General features: G+C 37.4%; 1 protein-coding gene across 1 annotated transcript in view; it reads right to left on the reverse strand.

Moving 5' to 3' along the window:
- Positions 1 to 21743, reverse strand: part of LOC139965007 (uncharacterized) — an 89266-nt gene that overhangs the window by 55975 nt on the left and 11548 nt on the right. Inside the window, exons 9-18 of the mRNA XM_071967154.1 lie at positions 18001 to 18126; positions 17609 to 17734; positions 16693 to 16818; positions 14329 to 14454; positions 4361 to 4486; positions 4022 to 4147; positions 2594 to 2716; positions 2142 to 2252; positions 1950 to 2078; positions 1058 to 1177 (exon numbers count right to left, since the gene is read on the reverse strand). Coding sequence (XP_071823255.1) covers positions 1058 to 1177; positions 1950 to 2078; positions 2142 to 2252; positions 2594 to 2716; positions 4022 to 4147; positions 4361 to 4486; positions 14329 to 14454; positions 16693 to 16818; positions 17609 to 17734; positions 18001 to 18126 — 1239 coding nt within the window. The remainder of the gene's footprint in view (positions 1 to 1057; positions 1178 to 1949; positions 2079 to 2141; positions 2253 to 2593; positions 2717 to 4021; positions 4148 to 4360; positions 4487 to 14328; positions 14455 to 16692; positions 16819 to 17608; positions 17735 to 18000; positions 18127 to 21743) is intronic.

Below are 21743 nucleotides of genomic sequence, written 5' to 3' on the forward strand. Positions count from 1 at the left end.
GTCTGAAAAAGTTAACTTTCCTTGGCTTGCAATGACGTTTTCTTCTTCTTGTCGCTGCAAAATGCAGACAGCAATGAAACATGATACCTTTTTATCTTTTATCTAGACCTGAGATGTCCACGCTGCTATGTACTATGTGTTGTGGGTATTGACCTTGACGGTAGCAAGCTGTGTGTGTATTTTCTGGGATCGATGGTGGTGTCTAACACTTCTGTTACACCTCATTCGTAACAAGGTCAGATTACCTGCATTATTTTTACGCGAGTCTTCACACCCTTTAATATGATGAATATATATTATGGAACCAATTCCCATCGATCTTGAGCTCAGTGCTAGCTGCTTAGAGGTCAACTTACGTACGTCATAATTACAATTTCACACGCATGTACGCGGCTATTTTTACAAGGACCAGTACGAGCATGAAGGTGTTTCTGTAAGGGTGTCAGAGTACTACTAAAAAAGAGAGTTATACTAGTTCTTTTAAACTAAACTAACCCTCGCATGTTTGAGGAAGCTAGGTTGGTATATGTATGAGAGTGGTAACGTCTTTAAAAATAGATTAGTATTTTGGGTCCAAACTAAATGATGCTATTTATGGCAGCACTAGCAAACATAAATGCATCCAACTCAAGAGGTGCTTATAATGAATGGATGATATATTAATCTACAGTGGCCAGAATCTTATGTTCAGTATTAGCTACAGGGAGTGAGGTGGACTAGGCTAAAACCTATACCATGCTTTAGTTCACATACAAGCGGCTATGATGCCGATGATAAGCCGATGGAATTAGCACTGCACCTATATACACCCAGGATGCAGATCCAATGGACAGATTAAGGATCATAACTGTAGGGGTATATGGCAATACCTGTGCTTTATCATACCACGTTTATTAACACTGTATCTGGAAATGATCCATTTCAATAGTGAGAGGTATCTAAGCGAGCTGGTAAAGACTGTGCTCTGAGGACTTGACTTACACTAAGATGCGTCTTAGTAAAGAACTGTTTGGATGGGATTTCTTTACTCTCATGAAAGAGACAACGGTTTTCTTACCTTCTGGACATTCTTGACCAATGCTGCCATCTGGACAAAAACAAATACGTCCAATGGGAGTTTCTTGACAAGTTCCTCGGGGACCACAAGGATTTGGATCACAAGCTCCGCCTCCTCCTCCTGTTACAAGAGAAAAAAAAAATAAGAAAATAATAAGAAAAACCATTCATTAGTTATGAAGTCAACTTGGCACTAGCTATGTGACATATATACTTCTTACACACAAGAAAATACATACACACAAAACCACACAAACCAAATATTCAATTTCCTTTTTAAAAAAGATAACAGAAAAATAAAGCTAAATTTTTTTTTAATTAGTTATAAGGTATCTAGTGAATAAATGAATTAAGAATTATTGCAAGTCTTAAGTTAATGGCACTTGTTAACAACTTCAGAAATTTGGTATAGCAAGAAACTGTATTATTGCATTAATTACTTTATTTGGCATTGCAATGTCACTTTGAGGCACTCTGACAAAAGTCATGTAAAATTAAGACATATTACAGTCCCTCAATCTAAATAAGATATATATTTGGATAAACTTGTTTAGTAGATCATAATTAGTGAGGTATGAACCAATTATTCCTGTACAGAAATCATGATACTCCACAAGAGAAAAAAAAAACATTTCTTTGTTTGGTTGGCAACCTTTTGTCTGATTGCTTAAACATGACTAAACTTATGTCTAACTTCATTGTTCCATTCTGCTGGCAATGTTGTTGGACTAAAGTCACCAATGTATTCAGGTGGCTGGTCTTTGCCATTAATGGTTGGATATGGTATGACCCGATTGTAGCAAATTCAAGACAAATACAGACTGTAAGGAGATAATCAAGTCTTGTCAATTTCTTGCTATTAAACGGAAGAGAGAATTTATTCTCTTAGTTACCATTTTCACAGTTTACACCAAAGGTACCAGGTAGACAGGTACAAATATATGCCCCATCTGAGAAAGGAATTTCCAAACAAGATCCATCATTGAAACAAGGATTTGGATCACAAGCTCCGCCTCCTCCACCTGTTGCATAACTGTTAGGTCAGGTGTTTTTTACTCTCATGAAAGAGACAAAGGTTTTCTTACCATCTGGACATTCAGGACCGATGCTGCCATCTGGACAAAAACAAATATGTCCAAAGGGAGTTTCTTGACAAGTTCCTCCAGTACCACAAGGATTTGGATCACAAACTCCTCCTGTGGGAACAATATTCATAATAAAGATGAGCAGACTGACATTAAAGACACTTCACAGCAAACAAAGCTTCATTTACATGCAGGCACCTCCCACTTATATGAATGATGCAATTCATCATTGACATGCCATCTAATGTAATGAATGAGTGATTTAGGTTATTTTATAACTTAACAACAAACAAAGCTTTATTCGCATGCTAACACCTCCCAGTCATGAATATGAATGATGCAATTCATCGGGGACATGACAATCAGATGTTGAAAAGCCTCATACTAATGTTCCAAAAATGTATATATATATATATATAAAAAAAACAAGAAAACACCAATGATTCTCTTACCACTTGCACAGTCTTGCCCAATGCTACCATCTGGACAAGTACAAATGTGTACATCTATGAAGGGAATCGAATCACAAGTTCCGCCATTCCGACAGGGATTTGGATCACAGGGTCCGCCTCCGCCTTTAACAGAAATTACGAATAAACCACATAAATTAATGACTAGAGATTTGCCAAGGTCATAAATTCATGAATAACTCAACCATTTAACTAACCTCTTATATAATGTTTAGATTGAAAGGTACATCACATCTTCATTATTTTTCAAAGTGAGATATATACAGAAGCCAGTGGAATCTCTCAACCGACAACTTAATTAATACTCAGTGAATGCCATTAGTTAGCCAGTCCATTGACAAGCAAGACATGTGGTGATATTATTCATTTCAAAACTTTAAGGCACTTAAAGGCTTAAACTTTAAGACTCGCTCCAAACCTCGTGCCACTGTCCGAAAAAGTTAACTTTCCTTGGCTTGCAATGACGTTTTCTTCTTCTTGTCGCTGCAAAATGCAGACAGCAATGAAACGTGATACCTTTTTATCTTTTATCTAGACCTGAGATGTCCACGCTGCTATGTACTATGTGTTGTGGGTATTGACCTTGACGGTAGCAAGCTGTGTGTGTATTTTCTGGGATCGATGGTGGTGTCTAACACTTCTGTTACACCTCATTCGTAACAAGGTCAGATTACCTGCATTATTTTTACGCGAGTCTTCACACCCTTTAATATGATGAATATATATTATGGAACTAATTCCCATCGATCTTGAGCTCAGTGCTAGCTGCTTAGAGGTCAACTTACGTACGTCATAATTACAATTTCACACGCATGTACGCGGCTATTTTTACAAGGACCAGTACGAGCATGAAGGTGTTTCTGTAAGGGTGTCAGAGTACTACTAAAAAAGAGAGTTATACTAGTTCTTTTAAACTAAACTAACCCTCGCATGTTTGAGGAAGCTAGGTTGGTATATGTATGAGAGTGGTAAAGTCTTTAAAAATAGATTAGTATTTTGGGTCCAAACTAAATGATGCTATTTATGGCAGCACTAGCAAACATAAATGCATCCAACTCAAGAGGTGCTTATAATGAATGGATGATATATTAATCTACAGTGGCCAGAATCTTATGTTCAGTATTAGCTACAGGGAGTGAGGTGGACTAGGCTAAAACCTATACCATGCTTTAGTTCACATACAAGCGGCTATGATGCCTTAACTATATCGCGCCAGTGAATTAAGGAATTGTGTCCCCCCCCCCCCTCCAAAGAGTTAATCTAAGTACAGCTCAAATCGAAAGTGACGCTCATCTTCAGCACTCCTACGCTATATACCCGATATGTTTGAGACTGAAAAGGCTGTTATATGTCAGTGGTTCTTTATGTCTATATCAAGACTAATTTTATGACCAAAAAAAAACTTGTTACCGTCTTGACATTGTAAACCAAAGAGGCCGTTAGGGCACTGGCAAATATATAGATCCAAGAAGGGCAATTCTTCGCAAGTACCACCATTCATACAAGGATTTGGATCGCAAAGACCTCCACCACCACCTGATGACAAAAAAGGAAGGAGTTTTTTAATTGAACAGCATGATTGTAAACACACAAGTGCTCTAATGGCTGGCACTAACTTCTTTATTTAGAGTTGGTAAAATAAGCATAACAGGCAAATGACTGACAAATGGATTCATTAATGATATTATTTAAAAAAAAAAAAAACGTCTATATCAAGACTAATTTTATGACCAAAAAAAAACTTGTTACCGTCTTGACATTGTAAACCAAAGAGGCCGTTAGGGCACTGGCAAATATATAGATCCAAGAAGGGCAATTCTTCGCAAGTACCACCATTCATACAAGGATTTGGATCGCAAAGACCTCCACCACCACCTGATGACAAAAAAGGAAGGAGTTTTTTAATTGAACAGCATGATTGTAAACACACAAGTGCTCTAATGGCTGGCACTAACTTCTTTATTTAGAGTTGGTAAAATAAGCATAACAGGCAAATGACTGACAAATGGATTCATTAATGATATTATTTAAAAAAAAAATAGTGATCATATCATATGTTCATGACAAACAGGTATAATCTGTGATATATTGAGATTTCCTACTTAAAACCGAGCTATCAGTTTGCCTCTCCAGCCCTTCATTACGATCTTCCCTGCCAATATCACTATATAAAGTACCACCGGAGTCCCCTGTTTTCGGCCAAACACAGGGGAGATTGAATATCTACCCGATTTGGTAATGCTAGCCAACATACTGAACGCTCCTCTGCACCAATTCGTGATTTAAACCACACTGTGTATTATTACAATGGTCAAACCAAACTTGTCTTCACACACACGAAGGTAGTGCCAGCCGTTAGAGCACTCAGTGTGTGTTTACAATCATACGGTGGCTGGTCAAATATTTAGGTGTGCTCAAGGATGATACCTAATGGCAGTATTTTGGGTAGTTTATGCTAGCAAGTAATGAATTAATAAATGCTCGAATGAATTTGAGGAGGACAGTTTTTGCTATAACATGCATGATCTGTGACCATTCCTCTAGTCTATAAACAACATACACAAGTAATCTCCCTCAGAAAGCCAATGGGGCTCTGGGGTATAATTGATCCTGGTGTTAACATAGTCCAGCCATTGTCACAGGTTCAGAGAAATTGACAAATGACTAAAGTTTTAAATTGTTACTTCATTCCTGTCAAATCTGATGCAGTTTTCTGGTATTCACCGATATTTGAACAAGAGTTTCTAAGACATGTTTCAAAATATATATAATATATATATATATATATATACCGATTCAGTCCAAGCGTGAATGCGTGAAAGCATAATATGTGCCAAAAATTATGCCTTTATGCATGTCATAATTTGAAGAAATGGAAAATGAAAATGAAAAAGTAAAAAAAAAACTATATTAAACCTGTTGTATTAGTCTAAACTGTTCGTAACAATCTGATTATGATATTTAGCCAAAAAGGCTTTTTTCATGTAGAAGATTTGCTGCTTATCTATTAATTAATGTATACATAACAACAAAATTTAGTCAAAATATATGTCTATGTTCCTGAAATTTGGTTGGCAATATTGACAGAAGCTACCAATTTGATGATTTTTGATAATGATGTATTAAAATGAAATAATGCAAAAATACAGGGCCACCCCTCCTCGCTCACCCCCACCAACAATCTCCACAAGTCTGGATACATTTAATATCAGGATGTGCCCACGCTGGGCGGCACTGGGTGGCCCCGCCCAGTACTAAAAATTACCGCCCAGCAATGTCTCAAAAATTGTGAATCCTGCCCAGCACTTTTTTCATCTAAAATCCCGATTTTCCTAACAATATGTACAACATAAATTGGGCCTAGCCTATGCCAAAATCATACAGACTAATAATGTATCAGTTACACATGCGAGTAACATTACTTACGGCTCTTAATCAGTCCATTTTTAAATCTCTTTGAAACAAACTAATAACTTTTACCAGGTACGTAATATATTTCACTAAAAAAAATTTTTAAATGTTAATTGTTATCAAAAAAAATATAGAAATGATATAACTGCCAAACTTTGCATAGTTTTTGTGGATTTCTTAATTTCAACATTTGAAAAGGCTCGAGTCAAACGTGAAGTAGGTAATGAATGATTAGAAGCAGCCTGGATATAAACATATCTGTCTGTTTGCTGGACGTTTGTGTCTGTTTATTAGTCACTATTACCTCGAGTATCGAGGTAAATGAATCTGGAGAAACTATCACACAGTAAATACGCGCGTACGCGCGTACCATGCATGGAGGATCATGTGATGTGTTCCAGGGTGGTACTAATATATTACTCTCCCCATTATGCATGATGATTTCACCCAACTAGTACGTAAAATGTATGCGTGCTTAGAGCAGCACACGACACCCGTTACCTAGCAATAACCTTGCCTGTAGCCTAACGTGATAGCTATATTCCCATCGAGCAGCATTAGGCTCTGTTCCATGGAGAATTCCGTGGTTGCACTGAACTAAACGTTTCCCCACAGCAACACGTCCAGTTCAACAATCCTTTTCGACAAAAAATCGTTCTTGAAATACAATTCAGACATCGACATTTTCCGCTGCAAGACCACTGTATCTATACTTGTTCTGTGCCAGCATGTCTAACGCTAGCATTATTAGCACTATTTCGTAGGCCTGAAGTACCAGTACCTTCTTATGCCGTTAGTTCCCATGTCCGAACCGACAAATCTTTCACCAACACTAACAGTATTCTCGAACAGCTACAGAGAAATATCAGTTTGGTGCTACCCTGGAACACATCACATGGCCCGGCCTCCATGCATGGTACGCGCGTGCCCATTTGACATAAATCCTCCAGAATCATTTACCTCGATGTCATGTCCATTAACCCTTCTTTACTAATACCACATAGACCCACCAGGAACATCAGCTATCTCTCAAAAATGCAGTCATCATTTTTTTTGATTACTGTGTTCAGTCAGCTATGATCTGGTTACTGTTGTGTGGAGATTTTGTGGCGATTGCTTTTACCACGATACACGGCAGACCGTGTGGTAACTTTACACACTGTAATGTGTGTGCTGTACGTACACACACATAATTGTTAATTGTTGAGGTTCATTGAAACTGCATGGGTGAAGCATGCATGTACAGGAAGTTTACATACCTGAGTATGTTTTTGTTAGCCGTAAAGTTAGACATGCAATCAATGTACAGCTAATTTGTAGTGCAAACTACAAAATCATTAATGTTGTAGCAGGTATGTGGCCAGGCAGTACCCATGACAGTAGGATACTGAGTGAAAGCCTTGTTGGGAGAAAGTTGGGGATCACCAACTTCAAGGGATACTTATCGGGGACTCTAGTTATCCTCTACAGCCATGGTTGATGACGCCTATTCAGAACCCAGACACACTCGAAGAGACCTCATTCAATAAGTAAGTAAGCTTGTACAAACCAACACATATCAAGGTTTGGTATCGTATCATTTCAGGTCATTTGACTATCTAAATTTATACATCGCTATAGATTTGTACAAAAAGCACGCACACAAAATCACAAACTCAATATAGTATCAGTTATAACTGTATATTGTAGTTCACCATACGGACAAAAATAGACATAAATTACTTAATAGTGAACAATGAAATAACAGTTGTCAAGTTTATAATTATTCTTTAATTGTAGTGCACAGACAAGGACACGAGCCAAGATTGAGCAAGTCAACGGCCAGCTCAGGAACAAATTTCGATGTCTGCTTGGCGATGGCATGCAAATAGAACCACAAAGAGCTTGTGGTATTATCGTTGCCTCCTGTATCCTCTTTAACATCAGTAAGGACTTGAAGGAGGCACACTTAGACCCCCAGCGTGACCAACAGATTCAACCAGACCCAGATGAAGCTGGTGCAGCACCTGATAATGTCCATGGGGCAGCTGTCCGGGTAGATATAATTACTAATTTTTCCCCTAAATGATGGTCTCATACCTTCTTCTAACCCTTCCCCTTTCTTTCTTACCTTTGAAAGAGGCAAATTATTTTTGGCTGTACATAGTGTCAGCAAAGAATATGAATGCCATGCCAAACAAACATTTTGCATTTTTCAAATACAACATGCATTCTACAAAAAAAAAGCAGTTTTGACATTCTAACATAACAGCTTAAAATCGCATTTTGAATTTTAATTTCACGTTATGTTGACCATCAAATTAGTTTCAGTAGTTCACCCAATAGAAATTTAATATCTAAGGCAGATAGAATGTAAGCTAAAAATTAGTATCTAAAGTTGACCTACATTGTTGTTACATAATGGACGGTTCAGAAATGACATTCAACTCAAAGATGGTTGGAAAGGCAGTAAACAATTCTTGATCATTAATATTATCTACAACTCCGTATCAGATGGTTTGCCAATTAAAATAGTAGTTCCTTTAGCTTCCTTCACTTGTACATGCAATAAATCTTCTTAGTAAAGAACCAATATATTCCAAATAGAAGAGTGCAATATAGTGTAGGCTGTGTAATTATAACAGTGAGACAGAATATGTAACTGGCTTCTTTGGCCTGGAAAGAACCTCTACAGAAATTTTCTCCGGTTTGGTTTACTTGATGACATTGTTTATGACAGGAGGATCACTCATTAATGTGACCCAATTTTCTAAAGCCATAGGCAGCTGACATGAATGAAAGGTCTTGACAACCAGGAGTTTACTAAAGATTTCGACACACTTTTTTAAAAGTAATACATATAAGCACCATTATGCTATTAATTATATCTTATCAGACACAAAATAACAGTGAGGAAGAGGTGGGGGTGTTCAAGTATGTATTTGAAGTTACTTTTCAGGAGTCGGACCAAGGGCTGCTGAGATGATTTGGAGTGCCGAAAGTATGCCTTTTTGCACTTTCAAATGCTCTGGCTAGCTCAAGCTTTTCCCTCTCAATTTTGATTATTTCCTCTTGTACTCGGGAAGAGGGACAACTGTTGGAGAAAGGGTTGACTGCCTGCTTGGTGATATTTCTGATGGTGCAGGTGAATCCTGTGAATAGAGCAAATGAAAACAAATAATCAATTACAAGATACTCCTATAACCCTTCCATTATGAATGCCGTCCTCTTAATATGAAGTTACAATTGAATACTTGATAAATAGTTTAAAATTCTGTGAAAGGATTTGTTTTCACTTTGGTAAAAAGGTAACTATTTTTCCTTTTTATTCCCTTTATCTTTATCAAAATTATTCATCAAGGGTACCAAAAAAATATTATGTATAATATTAAGTTAGAGTGCTGTAAGTTTTCTAGGCTTTCACAATTTGATTTCTGGTGATCACAAATGACCTTTAACCTCAACCAAAAACTATAGGCATCTTGTATTCAAATTCAAATTGGGTCTTTTAACATGAATATCATATAAATTGTACCTGTAATGACTCGCTCATAGCAGTCAACAGGTCTGTCTCTGATGTCACTAGAGCACTAACACCATCTCTGGCCTGGGTGCCATTGCCTCTATCACGGCCTCAAAAACAGGGCTGCAATCAGCTGCTGGCCCTCCACCTAAAATAAAATGATATGAACAATGTTTATCAATTTGCATTTTATTATATGTCAAGAAAACCGAGATGGATGTGAGGTGCCAATAATTGCTATTTACCTGTTGCATGTTTTGCTTTTTGATATTTTTTGGCCAGAATCTTCAGATCTGACTGTTTTTTTTTAAGCTAAGAGGCACTTCTCTCTGAGGCTCCTACTGCAACCCTGATGGTTAAAACATAATTCAGAAAGCCCAACAATACGTCCTTCAAATACTAAAAAAGAACTTATAAATCTAAATTTTTATATTGCTTCTGGCATTCATTAAAAAATTAGCTACCATGTTAGTTACAATATCACCTAAATTATATATTGCTTTATTTTCCTAACAGAATTAACTTAAACACATGAATTAATGTTTAATACTTATATTTTCTGAATAAATTTCCACATCTTATATATCCATTTTGTGCTATGTCAAGATTCCACTTCTCTTTATCCGTTAGCATTATGACAGCTAGAGCATTAGGTTAAATTACTGGCTATGTTTCCAACTTCAAATAGTGTCATTATGCATACGGTACAATTTATATTCCAAACAGATATGCAGTATAGAACATATTCTCAAGTCCCACAATTCTGCTGAGTACATATTTTTGCTGCACAATGAAAGCATGCATGTGTCTTAAAAAGGAAATTCATTCTATGTCATTTACTCAGACAACGTCACACCTTCCATTCAAACTCTGTCAATACTACAGTAAATGCAAAATGTACAGATTGTTTTCAATTTGGAAAAAAATAAGCTTCCAAATGCTAAGTTTGATGTGCTTAAGGCTTTTAAAAGTCTTACCTTCTGTGAGCAATGTCCAGCTCAACAACAAACAATTTGTTTTGATTTTCTTTGACAAACTGGCAAAGAATAAACATCTCTTGCTGGGAAAAATTCTTCTTTCTTGATTTTTTCTTTAGAGTTAGACTAGGAGTAAAATGGTTACCGTGAAATTTTCAAGTTATCATTAACAACTCAAGAACACTGTGCTCTAAACTTAATGAGCCAGCCTTGCCAATACCAGGCCAAACCCTGTGACCTCTATTTTGAGTTCCAACAGTCAATGGCTATAGGCTAGCAGCACACAGCTGCTCATCCCATTGAACAGCTTTAATTGTAATAACTTCTCAAGCCATGTCCCTTGAAATATGATCACTTAGAATGTGTTGTATTTTGTAGTAAAGCCCCAGCCCGACTTAGCTACTCCAGACGGCTTTGGCTAGGTGGGCAGAAAAAGTTGCTTGCCTTGTGTTCACCTAGTAAGGAAGGTCTTTAATAACAAAAACCCTGTTTACCTGCAGTGTTGCCTTTCAGAATGACGACTTCCGATTTAATAATGCTTTAGACCTAGACTGTAACAATCCAAAATAAAACATTTTACATACCTAAGGATGTAGACTCCCGGTAAGCTCAAGTTCAGCCAAAAGAAACATAGGGTTTACAATACAAATCATATATTAGTGTGTGTAGGTTAGGCCCTGTAGACCTAGGCTACTACTGCTTTTATTTTTGTTTTGTGGACAAGTAGGCTAGCTAGGCCTTAGTCGGAAGCAAGGTGACTTTCACTTTTGTTCAGAATTAAGCCTATAAGGGGTGCAAGTACAATAACTATACCTCTCTTTTTAGTCTGGACTTCATACAGAGTTCCTTGGTACGAAATTGTGACAATTTATCAATATCAGTCAATGCTCCCACTGGTAATCATTAGCCGGGTACCGTTATCAGGGGCGTATCCAGGATTTTCTAACCTGGGGGGGGGGGGGGCGCGAATTACTATCTAAGCGGAGCGCCACCATCGGTTGGCGCGCAGCTTACAAGAAAAATTCTGGTTTTATACCCCTCTGATCACCGGAAATGGCACTTCTCGGGCTTGAAAATGACCAACCAGATGTAAACTTTTGTCTGAGAACCAAGTTTTACCCAATAGTTTTTTTTCATCCATAAACTTTTTGAAGATTTTCTTCAGTGACAAATCATGTTCGACCTCATCGCATGTCCTGTGGATCATTGCTTTTGTAGGTGATTCTACGTCGCGGCCCACCGACAGCCCCCATTTTCAAGGTTTTCAGCACATTATTTGTTCAGAATTTGAAAATTCACTTCAAAACATACCCATAATTTTGCAAAAAATGTCATCTATGGACAACCAATATAGAAAAACCTCCTTCAACCCCTAACAGACCGGTCAAAATTACACGAGTAGAGGGAAGTATGATGGAGAATGTTGGTAAGGAAATTTTGAAAATTCAGACACAGTTAATTTATTGGTGTACAAATATTAAACCCTCTTATAACGGCTATTATAAAACTTGGTTGAAGGAAATGAAATAATAGCAGATATTTCCGAAACCGAGCACTACACACATAGGCGTATGAGGCGGGGGGGTTCCTACTGAAAGAAAAAAAAATGCCATGATGTATAGCTAAAGGAAATGAAAAAATATCTCCTTGATACTTAAAATAAAGTTCTAAGCTTGGTCGACTAATTTGCCATTACTAATGTAAAAGAGAATTTGACATAACTGGACCTCCATGTTTTTTCTCCATCTACATAAGACATTTCGTTGCTTGCATAAGCATCCCGCGGTATACTGCGCAATTTCCACCGACCGTACGGTACACGATGGTATGCGATGTAATAACCGATGCTTGCTTATATGATATTTACATTGTTGAACGCGGGCGGAGCGCGCGAAAATTTAGGTTGTATTTATCGGGCAGTCGTTACAGCTCCAAAAACAAATTGGGTTCCCATGACTACACACATCGACAGATTTGAGGCTGCTAATCCTGGAACCGCCATTTTCATGCTCACTGATATGATTTGATATCTGCTGTTTGCTTTACAAATTCGAACAGGTGCGCAGCAAATAATTTGCCAAGGGAGGGGCGAAGCCTATAGGCAAACTATCTTAGCGTAGCGCCACCACGAGTTGGCACGAAGCGCACAAGAAAATGTTGCCCGAAAATGCCTCCCAGATCGCTGGAAATGACACTTCCCATGACCTGTAAGTTGCATCTAAGCGTTTTCTATTTTGAAATTGCTAGCGATATCATAAAAAGAATATGCTTGGGGGGGGGCGGTCGCCCCCTTCCCGAAATGCATCATGTTCCCCTACGACTTGGTCGAGTTCGAGACCAGCCACAGTTTGTTTCATAGCACAATTGTTTAAAGCGTCCATACACACACACGTGTTATGATAGACCATATATAGTATTTGATAGATACATTAGTGAGAGAGGGAAAATGGAAACGTCAAAAGTGGAGTTGTCGGTGTAAGGGGTAGGGTGAGGCACACACCCCTTCCGAAGTCTTCGATCCGTCACTGGCTACCCGGCCATGTGTATATAATAGGGATCAGCACTGTAATGATGTCACTGTTCCTCTTTCTCTTCCCAGTGTCTTGGCAGTTTTCTTTTACTCCCTCCTTTTCTCCGTTTTTTCTCTTTTTTCTTTTTCTTTTCCCTTCCTTCCTCTCCTCCTCCTCTTTTCCCCCCTCTTTTTTTCCCTTTTTCTTCTTTTTTTGCTCTCCCTTTTTCTTACCCGGGGGGCGCGCCCCCAACGCCCCCCCCTGGATACGCGCCTGGTTATAGGCCTAAGTATACTGTATAGTCTTGTAGTACTAAGCCTAAGTCGTCCGTGTAATAATACAGGCGTATACTTATGTAGTTTATCCTTATACAGTAGCTATTTGCTAATATAAATTTGTGCTACTGCTAGGCCTAAACTTTAGTAAAGATGTAGGTAGCCCTAACGTTGTCCGGGTATTCCTCTAGGCTCTAGTACATAGCCTACATATAACACTGACTGCCTGTATTAAACCAATTTAACGTACGCAAAGAGTACGAAGTTGGCAGATAAAATGCGGTCAACGGACGATCTTTAACTGTTTTTGAGTCGTAACACACAACGAACCAATGCAATAAAATATGGCAAAGTTCATTCTTGTAAAGATTGTGGTAAAATGTTTATTCTGACACATTTATCTGATATTTACTCACCATTTTGATGACATGTGATGCGACGACAGGTTGTTCGCCGTGTCAAAACTTCGGAGACACAAGTGATTTGAGGTCACGAAAGGTCAAAGTAGCCTCGTCCACTTACCATATATTAATTAAAATCAAGCTTAGCGTAACTTTGATTTTGTGGAACGCTACTTAACGATCGAATTACGCTACGATCAATCGGATGAGAATCGAACTTAAGTTTGACCTTAAGATCAAGCGTAAGTTAGTCTTTGTGGAACAGGGCCCAGAAGTTGAAGTATATATAGTGCCTATTTGCTTAGGTTGACACCTAAATACTAACATCTTTAACGTTCATGAAATTTATCAACACAAACGTTTCTACTCAGACATTCTTCTCTCTGTTACATTGCTAAAAGCTATGCTCTTAATTCCTTGTATTTAATTCACAAATGTATTTTTTTCATGCTTCTCTGCATGTGAGCTGCCTCCTTCATCACAGGGCTCTCCTAAAAAATATTCACATCATTTAAGATTTACATTCAAATGGATTTCCTTTATTTTAAGAGTCATTGACAAAGACCTAAATATCTCCAATGATCATCATAAAAACAATATATTTATTCATTGAATTCACCTACATGTCCATTTCTACTTACCCTGACATACACCATTGTCATCTGCTGCAAATCCAGGATTGCAGTTACACCGAAAACTTCCCATTGTATTTTCACATGTTGACTGTCCTTGACAGTTGTGTGTGTTTAGAATACACTCATCTATATCTGAAACAAAAAAATATGCAAATTACACATACACATTAAACTACCCTCTGTGTTAGCACATATAGCTTTAGCATCACAATTGTTGAGTCCTGTGTGTTTAGAATACACTCATTGATATCTGAAACATAAAGATATGCAAATTTATTCAACATTCCTTTTCTCTGAATTCATGCAATGTAATCCAAACAAGGTGTTGCTTTCATTCAATTATTGCTAACACAAACATGAACAAAGCTTGCCATCACTGTGAAACAGAAATAGTTATGTGCCAGGACATTGAATAATATCGTCAATCATTATTTGACATTTCCACTTTACATTCATTACTGCCATTTTGCACACATGAATAACAACATTTTTAAGTTAGCTAAAAAAGCTGAGATATATTCTGGGCTAACTACATTTGACTGAAATTTTGGCCTGAAATTTGCCAAAAGTAAAGTTGCAATCTAGATCTAAACTTTGACTAAATGTGGTGATTTTCCATGACTTACGATCAATTTGGAAGACAGTTATGACCAGAGAAGCAAACCCCAACTTTCATCCAGGGGCGTAGCGAAGGGGTTTTTGTTGGGGGGGGGGGTGGAGAATTTGATTTACCGACGGATCTGGAAGTGGTGACTGAAATGGGGGAGGGGTCTAACGGGAGGGGGTGTCCCCCTCCCCTTTGGCAATTTTTTAGTTTTGAAACGTCCTTAGATGCAATCTGGTGCATATTTTAAGTCAAATTTGATATGCCGACGGATCTGGAAGTGGTGACTGAAATGGGGGAGGGGTCTAACGGGAGGCGGTGTCCCCCACCCCTTTGGAAAATTTTTAAGTTTTGAAACGTCCTTAGATGCAATCTGGTGCATATTTTAAGTCAAATTTGATTTGCTGACGGATCTGGAAGTGGTGACTGAAATGGGGGAGGGGTCTAAGTGTATAGGGAGTCTACCCCTCCCCTTTGGAAATTTTTTAGTTTTGAAACGTCCTTAGATGCAATCTGGTGCATATTTTAAGTCAAATTTGGCACGGAAGAAGCCCCCGTTCTCCTTTTCTCTATTCAGCTCTCCTTCTTTCTTTCCCTTCCGCTCTCTTCACCTTTTCTCATTTTGCCGACAGACCCAAAATTTGCCGACAGCGACCAAATTATTGGGGGGGGGGGGTGTGACACCCCCACACACCCCCGGCTCGCTACGCCCCTGCTTTCATCTACCACAATCTATTTAAAAAAGATGACCGTGTTGAGTAAATCCTCCTACTGCATGATGCAAAGTTACCTATACAGCCAAATGTATACAGCACTGTATGTATCACAACATAGTTTTGAGTGCAGATGCAATATCTGCTAACCTTGTCTAAAGACAGGCGCAAGAATCCACAAACTTTCAGATGCTAATGGCTTCTGCTGTTGGCTTTACAAATCCTTCACTTCTAAAAAACTGTACCACCATGACCCTGAAAAGTGTTATGTAACCAAATCTGTGACAGCTGTTTGGTTTAGCCATCAGGTACCTTTTTACTTACTCAAGCAAGCATCAAATCATAGATTCGTTCCAATTATTATTATAGAATTATTTGTTATTGACTCTAGAATCCTGTGCGATATCAGAAAGCAAATTAAACCCTCATATATCATGAGAGCAGCTGGGGTATCTGAAAATAAGTTTTGAAACACTAGAATATAATTCTTATATCAGACTAATCTTGTGTTTCTTTTTTTCTAAGAAATACATAGCAAGCTCCCAGAGGTATTTGCAAAGTTAAGTTAGCACCATAGTACGCCCCTTCATTGCTATAGACTGTCTACTGATGGTGTGCATGCAATGCCCATTCCTCCCCCAGCCTCATCCCCACCACTTATCAAAATTACATCAAGCCCATTGCATGGAATGAAAGGTGTATAACATCTTTCTAGAAATGAGAATAGCGATGAAGTTTTAATAATGTATTCATAGGTAAATTAATGTTGCACTAGAATTTAAAACAAGTAACAAAATTGTCACTATATATTTCCTAAATAAAGTGGCTTTCTGTGTACCAAAACTATCCATATAAGCACCATAGTTTGTTATCAACATTGTTGCAATGAGATTATGAAAGATTATGCTAACTCGGAAATATTCATACTTAGCACAAATGTTGTTATAATGTATTGGCAAAGCAGTTCCTTATATTTATCCATCGTGAAATTTTGTGGTATTTATTTGTAAGAAAATGATTTCAAATGAACAGCACTTAAATTATTTAACGTACCTTGGCAGGTCACACCAGTTCCTTGGTAACCACCATTACAGACACACACAAAGCTACCCTCTGTGTTAATACATGCTGCATTAGCATCACAATTGTTGAGTCCTGTACTACTGCATTCATTCACATCTATGGAAGACACAAGAAACAAGTCAATATAGAATCAGGTACCCTTTTACTTACTCAAGCAAGCATTAAATCATAGATTCGTTCTAAGTATGATTAAAGAATTATTTGTTATTGACTCTAGAATCCTGTACGATATCAGAAAGCAAATTAAACCCTCATTTATCATGAGAGCAGCTGGTGTATCTGAAAATAAGTTTTGAAACACTAGAATATAATTCTTATGTCAGACTAAACTTGTGTTTCTTTTTTGTTCTAAGAAATACATAGCAAGCTCCCAGAGGTCTTTGCAAAGTTAAGTTAGCACCATAATACGCCCCTTCACTGCTATAGACTGTCCACTGATGGTGTACATTCAATGCCCATTCCTCCCGACCACCCTACCACCCCACCACTTATCAAAATTACATCAAGCCCTTTGCATGGAATGAAAAGTATATAACTTCTCCTAGATATGAGAATAGCGTTGAAATTTTAATAATGTATTCATGGGTAAAAGTACAGTTGCACTAGAATGTAAAACAAGTAACAAAATTGTCGCTATATATTTCCTAAATAAAGTTGCTTTCTGCGTACCAAAACTATCCATATAAGCACCATAGTTTTTTATCAATATTGTTGCAATGAAATTAAGAAAGATTAAGCTATCTCTGAAATATTAATACTGTTAATATTATTAAAGAACTGGCAAACCTGTTCCTTAGTAATCCAGAATGAATTGAGTGGCACTTACTTGGTATTTATTTATCAGAAAATAATTACAAATGAACAGCACTTAAATTATTTAACGTACCTTGGCAGGACACACCATTCCCTTGGTAACCACCATTACACCTACACACAAAGCTACCCTCTGTGTTAATACATGCTGCATTAACATCACAATTGTTGAGTCCTGTACTACTGCATTCATTCACATCTATGGAAGACACAAAACAACAAGTCAATATCAAGCTTTGTTCTATTATCTAAATTGCAATAAAAAAGTGAATAATATTGAAACCTTTGCAATTCACTTTTATGACACTGCAATGAAAAGGACAAAGCTTAGTTTCATTTTATTCTCACCAAGGTGATTTCGCAGCATGTGAGCTGGTGCCTATTTGCTTATGTTGACACTTAAATAATACCATCTTTAATGTTCATGAAATTTCTCGAAATTCACTTACAACCATTTCTACTTACCCTGACATCCACCATTGACATCTGCTTGAAATCCAGGATTACAGTTACACAGAAAACGTCCCATTGTATTTACACATGTTGACTGTCCTTGACAGTTGTGTGTGTTTAGAATACACTCATTGATATCTGAAACATAAAATATACAAATTTAATCAACATTTTTTTTTTTTTTGAATTCATGCAATGTAATCCAAACAAGGTGTTGGTTTCATTCAATTGTTGCTAACACAAACATGAACAAAGCTTGCCATCACTGTGAAAGAAAAACAGTTATTTGCCAGGACATTGAATAATATTGTCAATTATTATTTGACATTTCCACTTTACATTCATTACTGCCATTTTGCACACATGAATACCAACATTTTTAAGTTAGCTAAAAAAGCTGAGAAATGTTCTGCGCTTCTACATTTGACTGAAATTTTGGCCTGAAATTTGCCAAAAGTGAAGATGCAATCTAGATCTAAACTTTGACTAAATGTGGTGATTTTCCATGAGTTACGATCAATTTGGAAGACAGTTATCACCAGAGAAGCAAGCCCCAACTTTCATCTACCACAATCATATTTCTAAAAGATGACTGTGTTGAGTAAATCCTCCTACTGCATGATGCAAAGTTACCTATACAGCCAAATGTAAACAGCACTGTATGTATCACAACATAGTTTTGAGTGCAGATGCAATATCTGTTAACCTAAGAAATACATAGCAAGCTCCCAGAGGTCTTTGCAAAGTTAAGTTAGCACCATAGTACGCCCCTTCATTGCTATAGACTTTCCACTGATGGTGAACATGCAATGCCCATTCCTCCCGACCACCCTACCACCTAAACCCTATATAAAATAATGTCAAATATTTATCACATCTCTACCGATGTCTGTGGCCACTACAATTATTATACACAATGAAAGTCTGCAAATTATATATCTCAACTAATGTCAAATATTTATTACATCTCTACCGATGTCTGTGGCCACTACAAATACTGTACACCCTGAAAGTCTGCAAGCTATATAAAACACTGTGAAATATTTATCACATGTATCTCTACTGATATGCTTGTGACTACTCTAGATATTGTACACATTGAAAGTATGCAAGCTATATAAAATACTGTGAAATATTTATTACATCTCTACCGATGTCTGTGGCCACTACAAATATTGAGCACCCTGAAAGTCTGCAAGCTATATAAAATAATGTCAAATATTTATCACATCTCTACCGAAGTCTGTGGCCACTACAATTATTGTACATCCTGAAAGTCTGCAAGCTATATAAAATACTGTGAAACGTTAATCACATCTCTACCGGTATGTCTGTGGCTTTGAAAATACAGTTCACTCTGTAAATGTTGACATCATTATCAAACAGGAATACTTTGAAATGAGCTATAGAATTTTCCTAAGCCACATTATGTGTAAATTTACTAGCGGAAAGATCTCTACAGGGTAAAATTAGTAACACCTTTTACCATGATTTACTCGGTTTGTCTTGTTACAGTATCTGCTATATTGAAACAAACAAATTAAGTTTTACTAACTGATGCTGAAAGGGCTGAATTAAGCACACATATCAATAGTATTTAATAGACTATAGATAAACAAATGAAATTTTTTTTTTTCATGACAACCTTGAAACTACCTTAGTGCCTGGATTTTTCCGTATTCACAGCCTAGGAAAACATGAGTTGATATGGAGAACTACTTCAAAGTGCATAATGTGAAGTATATAATTCGTTTGAGACTACTCTTGTGTGCTATGTCATAATAATGGTTAATATATTATGGTGGTCATGGTACTGGGTATCAACTTATTTTATAGTTTTGTACATTTTGTACAAATACATATGTTTAATAAGAGTGTAATTTGTCAAGCTTTGATACAATAATATGGAAATGAGACATTCATGCCGCACATGTTTGCTCTGCCCAAAAAATATAACTGGTATCTCAACATTGTAATATGTTTAGCAGGCTGTGACAGTATAAGTACATCTAGAATATTTTCTCTTATTTCTTTTGTTTTTGGTTGACACATCCTCCAGCCAGCGACGTAGCCAGGAATTTGAAAGGGGGGGGGGGAGCACTTTTTGCGACTGATATGGATTTTCAAATTGTAGGCACGACTATCTGAGCGGAGCGCCACCATCGGTTGGCGCGGAGCGTACAAGAAAATTTTTGGTTTTACAAACCCCCCAGATGGCCGGAAACGGCCCTTCCCGAGTGTTCATTCTGGTTCTATGGCCTCTTGCTAACTTGAGACACCTCATTCAATATCACTTTTAAACCAAAAAAACAAACGAGTTAAAATAGTACGTAATTCAATACTACATAATGTTCGGTATTTACAATTAGCAAAGTACATGTACAGAGTAGTCTTACTTTTCAACTGCTGATAATTGTAGATGCATATATAGATAGGCCAGAAATGTCTTTGATACAACTATAGCCAGTAATTGTCTTTGATACAACTGTAGCTAGTAAATGTTTAAGTTGGCTTATAAGAGAAGGCGAGAGCTATCCGACGATTGCCATCTGATGCAAATTTCTCAACTGTTTTCTCAACTGAAATATTATCTGCGTAAACGGGTTCTTAACTAGATGTTAAAAAAACTGACAAGATCGGATTCTAGACTTTTTCGGCGGGTAGAGTGTTGAATGAAACGGCACGCGATAGAAATGACAGCCTAAATTAGAAGACTAGGTCACCTAATTTAGCCATATTCTTGCTACGTTCATTTCAATAGTTATTCCTGTCTGGACTCTTAAACTCGTCCAGCAAGCTTATGGATTTGAAATATGGGTGTTTTTAAAAAAGATAACTTGGCCAAAAAAAGTGTAGGCCCGGGCCTACAGTACTACATACTGGCTACGCCCCTGATCACGGATATCATATTATCAGCAGATTTTGTTTCCTGTTTGAATTCTTTTACATGTTCTTTTACATAATATATCAGAAAGACAAACATAGTGCTTTCACAATTTTTCCAGTAGGATGATTCTTGTTTATTGTCCAATGTCTGGACTTTAATACATTTGACGAACTTAACTGATGGACAATATAAACTTTCATATTTTGTAATATAGCCAGATATGCAGTGGCCAAAAACAAATATCGTTATCGTTAACAGTGTAATAATTATTTAAAGGAAGTGCGTATCACGTACGATTGCTATAGCTTAGCTTCATAACATGCTGTCGTGCACAACTTAGGACGAATCATAGAAAGGATGAGAACGAACGTTATCGACGTTGTTGTGCATACGGTTCGTGACATTCCATAGAGTGCGGTTAGGTAGGCAATATGTATTTTATTACGCAGTGGCCAACTGTAGGCTTGTAATAGGCTATAGGCTAAATTTAGCTAATTGCATCTGCCAAACTAAGTTAGTAGTTGAATCAGTAGGCGTGAATGTTACTACGATTATAACCGAGTTAACGGAGCTGACGAGTATTCAAGATCAAAAGAGCACTGACAAAATACCATGCTAAAAAAAACAACAGTTTAAAAAAAAAAAATCGACACTGAAAGGGGGGGGAGCGGTCGCTCCCCCTGCTCCCCCCTGGCTACGTCCCTGCCTCCAGCAGATCTAAACTTTACTACGAAACTAAATCTACAGTCAATATTTAACAAGGCATGCAGATACATTCAGCAAACATGCAGCCAAAGTACTGTAAATCTGTGCTGAGTTTAATATTTATTTGTCTCATATTTTGGGGCTGTTGTTACAAATGAATACC

The sequence above is a fragment of the Apostichopus japonicus genome, chromosome 3 (assembly GCF_037975245.1).
Source record: "Apostichopus japonicus isolate 1M-3 chromosome 3, ASM3797524v1, whole genome shotgun sequence".
Lineage (NCBI taxonomy): Eukaryota > Metazoa > Echinodermata > Holothuroidea > Aspidochirotida > Stichopodidae > Apostichopus > Apostichopus japonicus.